Genomic DNA, 13,704 nt, shown 5'->3' on the forward strand with positions numbered 1-13,704 from the left:
CCTTCAGGTTTAAAATACCCAAATGCCTTCAGTAATGGCATGTTGAGACACATTTACTCAGACAGGCAGCTTGTGATCGCTTCCCTCTGCTTGAAAATCTGTGTATTTTATACGGAGAGGGCACGTTTGGGGTTTCTTTTCGAGTTTCGTTTGCTGAAACGGGCCTAGCTTAGCCTGTCTTCTCTATGCACAGGATGGCTCCTGCTTGCCAGAGCTGCACAAAGATAATCGCTCAGGAAGTGTTTCAGCCAATCCCCTGAAGCTTTACATTCAGATTTACCGAAGTAGCCAATCCGGGATTAGCTTTTATTAGGAAGACAGATCATCAAGCTGAAGTGCCAAGCCCTTTCTGCCTGAGTACTGAGAGCCTGTCCTCCATGTTTTATAAGTATTGACATAACACTGTGTTAACAATGCATCCACAGAGGTAAGCCTTACTTTTTACATTTTTTTTTCCTCTAGGACCTGTGAGTTGTGAGTTGAGAGTGTGATTCTCTGTGATTTGTTGTGCAAAACTCACACCACAGCACTTTGTTAAGTTGGAACTGTTTAAATTTGCTTTCTTGGGTCACATGGTTAGTAGCCATTAGCCACAGCTTTATTTTGCAGACTGGCAAAACCTTGGCATACCTACTTCTTCACAGGAGGATGGTGTTTTTAGAGTTTATCAAGAACCTGGTATTCCAAAGAAGCTTTCTCTCTCTGAGCAGTTTGCCAGCACTATTGTCTGTTGTGTCACATGCTTGCTGAAGAGAAAATGGAAGCTAGGGAGCAGATGCATTTAACTGCCCTACAGGGAGTCAAGCAGGGATAATGGCAGACAGAAGAACAGGCAAGTTTACCTTTCTAAACAGTGAATGGAATGGCTAAGATAAGCTATCTCTGAGAAAATGTGGGATTTTTAAAAACCTAGACATCAGCAAAAAGTGCTAATGGCAGATTGTAGATATTGGGCCTAGGTGGTGGTGTGCTGTTGCATCATGTTTTTTATGCAGCTTATCTTAAATTAAAATGATTATTGAACTTTTTTTCTTGCAGGAGTAATTAATTCAACGTTTTTCTCTTTCTGAGGGACAATGTATGGTTAATATTTTGTTCCTTTGAATGGGAGTTTTTATGCTGCAGATTTTGGAAATGGGTTGCTGCTCAGTAAAATGCAGCAGTACATCTGTTTACAAATCTGATTCTTTATGAAAAATGATTTTGAACTGTTAGCTTTCTTCTTTTACGTCGTTCAAATAAACTAATGTACCTTTTATCTGTGCCTTTTTATTTTACACTGTATCAGCCACAGTTCTGTGTTGTGGAGTCCAGAGGATATAAAATCATGCGTGGTTCATGACAGTAGTACATGTTGTTCGGTTTACTTTTTTGTCCTTTTTTTTTTTAACTTTTGGTTTACTGCTGCGTAATTATTTCAAGAAATTCCTTTTTGATCAATTCCCAAATCTGCCAGCCTGTTGTATCTTCTTAACTGGAAAAATGAGCTGGGTGCTTGAACAGTTGGTAAGTAAGCAGCATGCTACTCTCTGAACATTTTTAATACTTTCAAACATTTTGTTTTTACTGGGTCAGTTAGTCCAGGAGATGAAGTAGTGTTCATGGTTAGTCATATAAAAAATCAGATTTGCTTAGCGTCCATTTTAAGGGACTGGCACATGTAAACTGTTCCAATTTGAATGCACTGTTTTTTCATAATTTGCCTCTAAAGTTTGAAGCTTATACTTCCTGTTTACCTCAAGCCAGTGAAAAATATTCTACTTGCTGTTTGTTCGTAGATAATTAATTACCATGTTTGTAGGGTAAAACGCATTTTTGTCATTCCTTAGGCTTTTGAGGTGTGATGAAAGTGCTAGTTCTCAGCAATGAAGTGACTGTATGAAGTAAATAATGCTTAATGAGCATATGTTTCTGATACTATACAGTGCATTATCTCAGACAAACTTGCCTGATTTATAACTAATTTGGAACATTTTCTGTCCTTTATTAAGATTTTAATTGTAGCACTTGCATGCTTGTTTTAACAAGCTGGTTTTCAGTGATCGCCAGTATTGTTACAAAAGCAGAGGAAGGATGCTCTTTTGTGCTTTTAATATAGTTTTTGCACTTGTTTTAACAGTCCACGCACATTCATCATTTCAGGAAAGAACTTGGAGCTAAGCTAGCTTTGCAGATGACTGCACCCAGACACAGTTACATGCTAACTTTCATAGAAGGTTGCCATGTATTTGATAACACTGTAATGTAGCAATTTACCTCTGGTTACTTGTATGTATGAATATCTTACTTTGAATATCTCACTTTGCTTAACAGTCGTGTATGTGTCCCCCCCCCAAAGGATTAGATTATAAGAATGTCTAGTTCAGTTTGCAACCTGAAACACTGCTGGGTTGTGCCACTAAGTTTAATGTGATGGCATTTTTGTATGCAATTTTAATGCATTTTTCAGCATACATAAAAGTGCTAACACAGTCAAGAAGTTATTCTGGTTTTTGTTCTTCAGTTGCAAAAGACAGAAATCACATTTGAACGTGATTTTCCTAGCAGTAATATATACACATTAACAGTTTACTTTCAATCTTAGAGTGTACAATATAATATTTGTTTAATATGAGGAAGCAGGAGTAAGTGATCTGCAATCAGAAAGCTTGTATTAAAATGGCTCCCACAGGTTTTGTTAAACTAGGATCCGTTTCAAATCTGCACCTTCAGACACACTGCTGACAGTGAAGCGTATTTGTGTAAGCTGCCCTTGTGCATGTAATGAAACATAGCATCGTGAGTCTGTTAAAATCCACTATTTTTAATCACTCAAATATAATTCTTTCATAGTTCACAAAAAATAAATGTCTGCATTGCAGCAAGATGTCTGAGGCAAGGTAGAGACAGCAGTGTTGTTTTACAGATCAGCCCAATCGTGCTGCTCCATGGAGTACTTGAGCCAATGGAAGCACAGGGTAGGTTAAAGATTGACAATTGCAGTGGCAAGACTGTGAGAGGCCTTCTGGAAATTTCTACCATCTTTGTTCCATCTAAGTAAGGCAAATTCAGCCAAGCTGAAGAATTTCATGTATTTTTGGTGCTTTGTCAAGGTATGATGTTATCACTCACTTTCATAGATTGCATAATAACAAACACTCTGTGCCGTTTTTGCTGCTGCTCAGGGTAGATGGAATGTGGGGCTTTGTTTCAGTGATAATGCAGGGGTAAAGCACGTATTCTTTCTACCCAAAATTTTACAGGACTGGATCTTGTTAATATCACAATTAGACAGGACATGTATGAAGGTTTATTCAGCTTGTAGCAAATGGCCATTATTCTAATGTAACTAGCAGTTAATCATATAATTGCACTTTAAGATTTCTGGCTACTAAAGAGTAATTTGAATCGCCAAGGATGAATATGCTTAGCCATTATTATTTAGTGCCAACATCCAGTTACATTTGTAATTAGCTGGACAAAGAATGCAGTGGGGGAAAAACAAAGGAGTGATCTGGGTTATAAATTATGATGAAAACAGTAGCTTTTTAAAAGCTACATGCCTTTTTCATTCTTTGCAGACAAACTGTTTTAGTTGGAAGCTAAATAGTGCTAGGGAAAAAACCGAGTGATTTCTTTAAGCAAATGAAACTCCTTAACGTAATGAGAATGAAGAAAAATGCAGGGTACAAACCACTCCATTTGTGTCCTTTCCCTGCCTCACATCAGGCAGGAGTATTGAAACATGGGGGAAGACCTCCAGTGCTCCTAAGGAAGAGCATGATGAAATGAACTTCATGCTCAAAAACCATCAATAGGTAGATTACATTACAAATTTAGCCATTCATATCAGTGTCCACAGACTTTGGCCCATCTTCCTGAGCTGTGTTCCAGTTTGTGATACCACTTTTGCTTGCTTTGTTTGTGTGCTTTCCTTTGCTTTTCTTTTTTGCTTTAGTTTTCATGTGTATTGGCCATGTGTATCCAGTAGCTGAAAAGTGACAGGTCATGGTCAGTTTTCCATAGTAATGGTGCCACTCCAGCATCATTGGTTAAAGGGTGACAGATCTCAGTAAAAGGTCTCCCCTCCTCTGTCTGGAATTCAGCGTATTAATTTGAATCTCCTAAATATCTTGGAAATTGAATATAACCTTTGCCCGTGTAGAATGTAGTAGACAGCAATTTTCACCTTTTGTTACTTGTGGATCCCTAGTAGTTTTCCACGTGAATCCCATTATAGTGAGTTTAAGCCTGTTAGAGTGGGTTTGATTTCCTTAGTTTCTGTCTGCAAACCCCTTAGTAGGATCACACTGGCTTTGAGGGGTCTGCAAACCAGAGGCTGAAAACTGCTATAGTAGGCCATCAAGCCTGGCCCTTTAAATTGTATTTAGAAAGTATTTTAAATATATTTTTTAGTAGACGTGGCTTGTATTCATGGGTTAAAGTCTAATTTAGAAATAGCTACATAGGAATTGAGTTTTATTTGTTTGATAGAAGTCTGTCATTCTTATGTTAACCCTTTATTGCCAATTGTCAGAGCATCTGTGTTTCATACTGTGAGATTAAAGCCATGCCGTAGCAGGATATTGACATCCTTAATTTAGCCAGTGTAAACCTTTACTTTCAAACATGATTTTTCTCAAATTGTTTTTAGTGTCTGATGTCTATAGCTATTCTGGTTGCCTTGCTTGGGCCTCAGCTCTGTAGTTTGTAGTCTTAAAAAGACAGTATGACACCAAGGATCACCCTCCCTCCCCTGGTTTTCTCTTTTTTGGAGCTGTTTTGAATGCACACTGAATTAGAATAAGGTTTTAACAAGAACTTAGATGTTTTTTTAAATTATGTATATATAAATACACACACACACATATATACACACACACACACTCTGATTGTTCCCAGAAGTAACTAGCTTTAGCAGTGCTGTATGTAGATATCTGAACAAGGATTTTATGTATGCCAATTGCTTATTACAAATTGAGCATTTTGCAGGGAATTCTGTAAAGTGAAGTGTAAAATGTGATGAGCTCAGACTGGAGAGTGAATCTAAAATTGAGTGATTTCCTTAGTAACCCGTGACTTCGCAAAACTCCCTATCTTGTGCCTTTTTAGTTAAACATTTGGATATCAGGCATCCGTTTGTCATGCTTTACTATTTCTGATATTTGGATGCTTGCTTCGAATATAGCCCTGCTGTTTAAACAAGAGATAGTGTTAGAGAATAAACTGCTACCATTTTAGCTCCAGTGCAGGAATGAGGCAGTGCAGTGCTGTCAGACGCCATTTTAAGAATCCTGCATAAATAGCATAGCTACCGATGAGTAAGAGACTGTTATAGGTGAGTGCTTATACAAAGCTGCTATTTATTCAGCAATGGCATGCAAATATTTTTTTTCAAATTTTTATTGAATGCAGTTTTTTGAAATAATTATTTAGAATTGCTACTCACAGATGTGATCTAGGAGAGGCAGGAATTATCTAAAGGATGAAATTCAGCTTTAGTGCTTCTAGTCTTGTAACTGGATTTTTTTGTTTTGTTTTCTAATAATGAAAAGGAAAAATGAATTCCATAAAGATATAGTTCTTGATTTTAAATTAATGTGTTTATTCCCTGATGCAGATCTGGATTGTGTATGTGGGCATTAGCTGTTTCGAGTGGTTTTCCATATCTGTCAGTTTTTCTTGGTTAAATGTCAAGGTGCAGCAGTTCATCTGCAACTTTTAATTGCTTTTCATAGTTTATGTAGGTTAGAGCAGCTTTAAATATTTTTGTATATGTACTTTTTTTCAGGTAAGTACTACTTACTAGCGCAGGGATGATTTTCCTAAACAGAAGAGTCAGTATTTTATTTACTGGTCTGAAATTTGAAAAACTGAATTTCATATAAAAAAACCTACACCCTCTCTTCACTTTAATAGAGAACATATTTAAAAATCAGGCAGTTCTTTTTGCATTTTCACCTAAGTATCAATAAATCTTGTCCGTCTGCAGTCTTTTTTTTCTTTCTGTCCCCAGCAGTCACCAAAGGAATCACTTCCACCCCTTCTCCCCTCATTCAGACATGTTAAAATGATTTGCATTAAACAAATTAGTTTAACATTTTAGAAAATAATGTCTTCTTTTTTATTGTGAGTTTTGTCAATACAAGTACAGAAGTTTTAAATGATGAATTTGTGTTCTAGTCAATTGACAGGGAAACTGGCAAAGCTTACATTTCAGTTCTGTTCTTAAAATGTGTTCCTCTGTGTTAATTCATCTTAAGAAGAATAGGAATAGCTTTCAGAATGACATAAGGTATCTATTGTATTAGCCTAGGTACTTAATTGAGTATATACCAGTGTCATTTCTGATCTGCAACCTCAGAGCATCACATTCAGAGTACACAGGCATGAGAGTAATGCATGCTGTCTGAAGTAACAGCTCTAAGCCCTGCAAAAAAGCATTCTTAAAATAAAACTCTCTAGAATAGCCTATTTGATCACAGAGTTATTCTTTCCACAGAACTAGATGCTTGTTTATAATTTTTTTGCTGCTGGTTTTTATTTTCTTTTTATTTTGTTGTGGGTAATAGTAAGGTACCTGTCTTTAAGGACCTCTTTTTCTTGAGTTTTTGTTTTGAAATCTTGTACTAATGAAATTGCTGTGTTTGCAAGTTTGTGCTTTATAAAGCAATTACAGAATGTTGCATATATTGATGGAAGGTGGAGAGGTGAAAAGATCTGTCAGCTCTGGAAAGGTTACTGTGAACTTGCTGTGAATTGCTAGCATGTATTTACAAACTTGGGTCTTAAAGACTGCCACTACAATCATCGCTGCCACCATTCAAACAGTGTCACGTTGTGCGAACCACAATACATTACAGCAAATAAAACAATGGGAGATGCTTCTGAGGAGCTGAGGATATGAAGGATCTTTTATAGCTATGTCTGATACGCTGTTTTAACTGTTCCTCCCTAACTTCTCAGGGATTTTCTTACGTACCTAAGTGTTTGTGCCCTTAAAAGACCGAGTGAGATTAATTATGGTAGAGAATATGGAGATGCGATCTGTTCCTCTAAGGCTCAGTTTTCATAGTGTAGTAGATAGTTGCTGAATTTTGTTTCAGCTGTGGGTGACACACAGTGTGCGTGTGTGTGTATAGGATATATGCACCTCCATTGCTAAGAAAAATGAAGTATCTTTGTATCAAGTGGTGAATGCATTTTTGACTGTTCATTTGTCCTCCAAATCTTTGGGAAAGCTGTCTTCAGGCATCTTTTATGAGATGCATCAGAGATGTGTCAAGTCAAGATACTTTCTGTGTCTTGGAACTGCTTATGAAGAATGTTTTTTCTTGTCTCTATTGATCTATTGAGAGAGCACTCAGAAAAGTGATGAAGAAAATAGGCTGAATTTCCTAAATTAAACTTATTAGATGAGGAGAGATAGATTTAGAACATGCTGTAACTCATAGGTACAAGCCCAGGCCTGTAACACCCAGGCAGTGCAAGGTTTGGACCTACAGATGTGGAGCATCCCCAGTCCGCTCTGGCATTTCCCCTGCTACTCTGGCCAGGTCTGTAGGACCAGTGCTTGCTAGTGTGTAGCTGCATTGATCTGTCACACCTGTTTCTCAACTCTGTTTCTTTTAATACTTGCAGCAGCTACTGTATCTTTCTTGTATTGTGTTCCCCTGAGGTGGTGACTTGAACAAAATAATACCCGATAGATTCGATGAGTCTGGAATGTTAGGATTGCTTTAATGTAACTTAAATGTGAGCCGCTGCTAAAAGGGTATTATTCTTTCTCCCCTTCCCCACATGTGGTACACTCGCTTTTCCTCCTTTCTGAACATCCAGCCACACAGTGAGCTAGATCACAGAGCTGCTTCAGCTTCAGTGAGCATGATTTCTGGAACATGAGGTTAGGCATTGGGGAAACCATTCTTTTTAGTAGCAACCTGTGTGAAGTGATCTTAAGACTTCAGCCTGAGTCTCGTAAAGGCTTGTCTGTCCTTGTCTGTGGCTGAAACAGAATCTGTTTTAAAACCAGGTAATGTGTACTGCCAAATTACTTCAGTCTTGATAGAATTCGTGTGTATTACTACATATTTACCTGTGTGCATTATTGATCATGTATACATGATATCTTAAAAATATGGAGTTTGTTAGTTTGGTGATATTAAGTAGGATTTTATAAGGGGAGAGGGGAAGAAAAAGCAATGCAACATGGGAAGAGAACAATGAACCCATCCCATGAGCCCATCTCTTCCTATTGCTTAGGAGAGAATGGACAGAGGCAAGTGGTGAATGAAATGTTTTGGTTTCTGCAACACACTGCCAGCTCCTCTTTGCTGGAGGCCCTCTGGGAAAAGGTGTAACAAATGTGCAGTATAATTGATCTGCCCATGCATAGTAAATCGGTGAGCACTGTAGTACAGTCAGCTACGTTATGCATTTAACCTGCCCATGGAAAATAAATCTGAGAAGCATTGTGCTACGGTCAACTGTGCTACACATTTACCATAACTCTGGTCGCATGGGTGCCTTTCCTTGCTACTGAAATTAACAGCAGATTCCATGAGCTGGGAGACTGGGTGCTGGTAGAATAGAACTTCTCTTCAGTGTTTTATGACTTTAAAGAGCTTAATTTGTAAATGATTGTTAAATACAAATGACAAGTAAAGAATAATGATTTCTGCAGTTCATAGATATTCTCAGCTTTGGGTCTTCCATACATAAGGTTAGTTAGTTTGTATTTTCAATTTTTGCTGATGTAACTGTCCTGTTTAGAAATGTGAAAGGAATTGCAACCCAACCCCCCTGTAGCTGATAGTAGGTTAAAAGTAGTTTTTGACAAGTACCGGACTAAGAAGTCCTTCTGCTGGTAAGTTTTTCTTTGTTTAGGAAGCTGTATTAACTTGTACCAGTAACAAAACCCCTGGTAATATAAACTGTTTGTCAGACTGAAGAGTTTCTCTAATATAAATGTAACCAAGCCCTCAGTGTTGTTTCCGAGCTCTGATTAGCTGTCTCGGGCAGATTAAACCACAGTGGCTAAAGCAAAGGTCTCTAGCTATCCTCTTGGCCTCCATGGTAGAAATAGCTGTCCCTGGAGCTGGGATGTCTGGATGGAATCTCAGTCCACTCCGTAGCAGCAATAGTTCACAGACTGCCATATCAATGTAAACTGGTATCAGCAACAACTTAAATTAGCAGACTAGACAGTGAGTTGTCAATGCAGAGGAAAAGATCTACATCTGCTTGGCTGTTGCACTCTGGTGATATTAATGGGCAACCATGATACCTGCTTCAGGCTCCATATCATCATTTGTCTATCATTTTGAATTTGAGCTCACTTCAACATCATATGATTTCTTTTATCGTTCATCTATGATGTCCAAAAATAGTGTGTAACTCAATATCCGTTCTTGTTTTCTTCCTCTCTTCTGCCTTCCTTCCCTGAACTGGCTTAACTAGCCAAATTCTTCGAGGTGTTTTCTTGAATGGTATCACTATGAGAAATTAGAATATCGGCAAGTCATATATAGTTTGTCTTTTACTTAGTAATTTAATTATGGCTGGAGTGACTTAAAAATGTCTATGTAAGACTGAATGATAGTTAATATTTGGTGGAATTGTATTGCCAATAATTTATAAATATTTTTTCTGTTTAGTCTGTTTTCTGAATCCTTGAAATTATTTATTTAATAGTTTTTAAAATTGCATGTTACCTTTTAATTTTGCAAGCTGTTCTATGTTGCAAAACCTGTTGCTTCAGGTAATCTGTTCACTGGTGCTGCTGAGTGTTTAAATGTTTGCAGGCATCTGTCTGCATGGTTTATGGAGGCCTTAAATTAGGAGCTACAAGGAACAGGATTCCTGTTAGTCTGTCACATGCAGTTTATACATACAGTGACATAGTCTTCATTACACGTTACAAGACTGTCATTAGTATGAAAATGTTAATTTTGTAATTGGTAACATACAACATACATGTGTACCTGAATTGTTTCTCTACGTGTTTTGGTCAGTGTATACTCTGGCAAACAGCAAACCTTTCATTTCGTCAGAAATGTTAATACAGTTGTATCTGACAGCGTTATGTTGAACTTTGGTACATTAAGTTAGACATGGGAATAATACAATCTATGACTATTCTAATTCATCTTTTTGTATCCTGCAGCTTGGCTGAAGAGGAAATAAAGGCAGAGCAGGAGGTGGTGGAGGGGATGGACATCTCCACTCGATCCAAAGGTGAGTGAGAAGGAATCATTCATCTGTGTTCTACAGCATATGAGTATTTGTAAACGAGGGTAGTGAAACTGTAATCTACCCTTAAGCTGCTCTTGAGTGAAGACTCAAGACTCATTGCATTTTTTGCAATGACTATTGTATACTAGGAAGTATTTTAATTTTTGCTTGGTTTTCATTGTATGTCTCGCCCCTTGTTGTTTCTTGTTTATGAATAACTGACTTAGATTAAATGATGAAAAACTTCAGTCTGTTGTATCATTGCACTTATCATGGCTTCCTTTAAAGTACTTTTAGATTTCCACTGTAGGAGAAAATAGTAGTAGTAATTTCCTACAGTATTTCCTACAGTAATGAATCCTAATTTTCGCAAGAATAAGCATAGTAACATTTCTCTTTCCACAAAAATTGGAATTGCATGTTACTGAGAATTTCTGTCCTTACGTTTTCTGGAGTTTTCACTATGAATGAGTTACTATAGGCAAATGTTACCTCTCAGTTTAAAGAAAACCAAATGTTTAACCATTTATATCAGTGTAAATATTCCCAGTGTCACTTGGAGTGCGGGAACAGAAATGCTCTTCAGTCAGAATACTTGCACATAATTGTTTACTCCAGTGCATTGTGATTGACTGCCGGTCCATTTCCTTTTGCACTTGCAGCTGAGTTTACTTGAAAGTCTTTTTCAAATGACAGCGATGGTTACTATCATCCTTTTTAAATTCTGGCACATTCCCACTTATTCTTCACATTTTGACTACAGGGGTTGTAAGTCTAGTTAAGTCTCAAAGTGCAGATCTAATTCTCTTAAAAGCATGGTACAGATCATCTTCATTCCTTCAGTTTTTAATAGGGTAACTGAGGTAGATAACATGGTTATAAAATTGCATTTAGGTCTCATTTGTGCTAATGAACAGTCAATTTCTTGTTTTAGTTTTCATGGTATGCTTAGATGAGGCAGTAGATATAATCTGACACATCAGAAGAGAGACACTTGTTCCTTTTGCTCCTTCTCCCTTCTCTGCTTCTGGTCTTGCATGTCAGTCTCCATTGCTGGACTGCTTTTGATGTTTGCTTATCTCCATATTTCAGTTTTTCGAAGCCAGCAGAAAGTAAACTATTTTTTTCTTGCTTTAATGATTGCTGCTGAATGGGATAAGCTCCCAGCCTTACTTCATTTGTGGTCCTTGTCAGTTCCCAGCCACTTGAACTTTCTAACCAACTTACAAAATTGAAACATGTTTCTGCTGTTGTAGTGACCAGTTTGAGTATGAGAACACAATGTAAAAGACAAAGGGCGTTATTAGATGCATTTAGATGCCCATGAGATCTCACCTTCATTGCTCCTTAGAAAGATGTTGGCACACATACTAATACTAGTAAAAATTTCATGTGCTTCAAGTGAGCTAAACTATTACTTTTGTCACTCTGACATAATCAATGTCAACAGGCCATTTATGAGTCTGGTAGTCACCACAGTGCTAGTCCAGATCGGCCCAAGCTGTCATTGTGTGGAAGTCACTGGTCTGCACACAGTAGGACTCTTCGTGTTTTAAACACCAGTGAGAGTGATCTGAACGGTCTTTGTACATCACCACAGCAAAGATAAAACTTAAGAGGTTGAATTAATTGAATAATACTAATGGAATTTTTATTTATTTAACTAAATACTGATTTGCTTTAATTGATTTGTTAAATTTGACATGTATGTTGATGAAACCTATGTGTTGGTGGGGTTGCAATCACGACGAGAAAAAAACTGATCTACACAGTTGCAGATAAGCAGGTGGTACTTTATCGCAGCGCTGGGGAGACACAGAGTATAGCTTCTCCAATTGTGCTCCAAAGTCCATACATTTTCATAGCTCATTTATACATTCCTAACAAAGCGATTTCACAAGATTATACAAACATGCACAAAATGTCTGCTTTTTAATTTGCCCTTTACCATGATTTTGCCCTCACTGATTTTGGCATACAGAAGCGAGAAGAGTTGTGACCTAATCCTTGCCTTATCACAACTATCCTGCACTTGGTATGTACCTGGGAGACCATGGTACCAGGGGTCCAGCCTCTCTTCTTGGACCAGGAATACCATCAACATCTTTACCACCAGGTTCTTTCTTTATCCCCTTGTGGTCCAGGGCTTCCAGAAGCTCCTCTTTCACCCGTCACTCCCTGCAAGCCAGGCATCCCTGTACATACATTCTCTAAGCACTTAGGCACATATATTTGTAACTTTAGCTTTAACTTTGCAGTTTAAGCAGACACCTACTTTAACTATTTTAACTACTTTAATCAATCAAAATGTTTTCTCGACCATAACATATGCAAGTACCTTTCTACGGGCAAGAATAACAACCACCCACCCACAAGCCCTTACGGGTATATATTCTTTTCAATGAAGAAGTGATGTTCGTTGTAAGGAAATCTTGAGACTTGTCTATAAACCATCCTGTATTCCCAACCTAATCTTTGAAGTAGTGGTAAAACTTTATACTAGTCGAATATGTAGTTTTGCATAGAAGGTAAAAGGATCATATGTATCATCTGCCTAGTATGAGAGCTGACCATATTATAGGCCTGCTAGAATCAGTCTTTCTGGACTTCTGTTATTTGGATTGAGGCAAGTTTCTCTGTTATTTCAGCACAGTGTTTCTGTAGCAGAAAAGTCAGACCAGAATTTTAAAACCCTTGTTATGCTCAAGGTAAGGTAGAAAAAGTGCAGTGAGGTTCTAAACTGGTGGGGTAGTGGTAACAATGTTTCCTCTTTTAACATTAATCTTGATCAGAATTTTGCTTTGTGTGTTTTAGAAAGGATGTAGATGAGAAAATTGTCCCTATATAGACAAACCCTTAAGGGTCGCATACAGCTTTTCTTGGTTGGTCTGGGTTTTCTGATGGTCTGAGAAGCAGTGGTATTGGTTAACTTCACTTGTCCTGGAGAAGCTGATATGCTGCAAGTTTGTAACCTCATTTGCTCTGCTACAGTGTTTGTACAGCTCGTGTGAGGCCATGTCTAAAGAAAGTTGTAGGAAAAGCAATTAAATTGGTTTAAAACCGATTAGCCTGATGCAGACCTCTTCATGAACATTCTTGTTTTAGTATAAGCAGTTTAATTTTAATTGCTGTAAATTAATTCCAGTTCAGTTTAAGCTAAACTGAAACATGCATTGTTTAATGTGTAACAAGGGCGTTAATATACCCTTTGAATTGGTTTAAGTTAGTGGTTTCAAAGCAGCCTAAGCTGGTCAGGCTGCTCAATGCACTTCCTTCCATACCTCAGCTGGCAGGAAACTAGCTGAACTGTAAAACATGAATAGTTTTCTACTAGCTTAGTGTGCTGAAATGGCTTGGTAGGCTGCCAGAACTGGTTTAAGAGAGAGGACAGGAATATACCAGTTGGGTGCAGGAAGTATAGAGCTTTGTTAGCCAGCATTTAGATAGGGCTGTAATGAAACCGGAGCTTACAACCGTAGCTGACGCTTCTTT

General features: G+C 37.7%; 1 protein-coding gene across 1 annotated transcript in view; it reads left to right on the plus strand.

The window, feature by feature from the left end:
* Positions 1 to 351: 351 nt before the first annotated feature.
* Positions 352 to 13,704, plus strand: part of LOC104535845 (protein kinase C-binding protein 1-like) — a gene marked incomplete at its 3' end in the record, with an annotated part of 35,166 nt that continues 21,813 nt past the window's right edge. The window contains exons 1-2 of the mRNA XM_010191775.1: positions 352 to 427; positions 10,145 to 10,215. Coding sequence (XP_010190077.1) covers positions 414 to 427; positions 10,145 to 10,215 — 85 coding nt within the window. The remainder of the gene's footprint in view (positions 428 to 10,144; positions 10,216 to 13,704) is intronic.

The sequence above is a fragment of the Mesitornis unicolor genome, unplaced genomic scaffold (assembly GCF_000695765.1).
Source record: "Mesitornis unicolor isolate BGI_N332 unplaced genomic scaffold, ASM69576v1 scaffold9289, whole genome shotgun sequence".
In the NCBI taxonomy this organism is placed as follows: Eukaryota; Metazoa; Chordata; class Aves; order Mesitornithiformes; family Mesitornithidae; genus Mesitornis; species Mesitornis unicolor.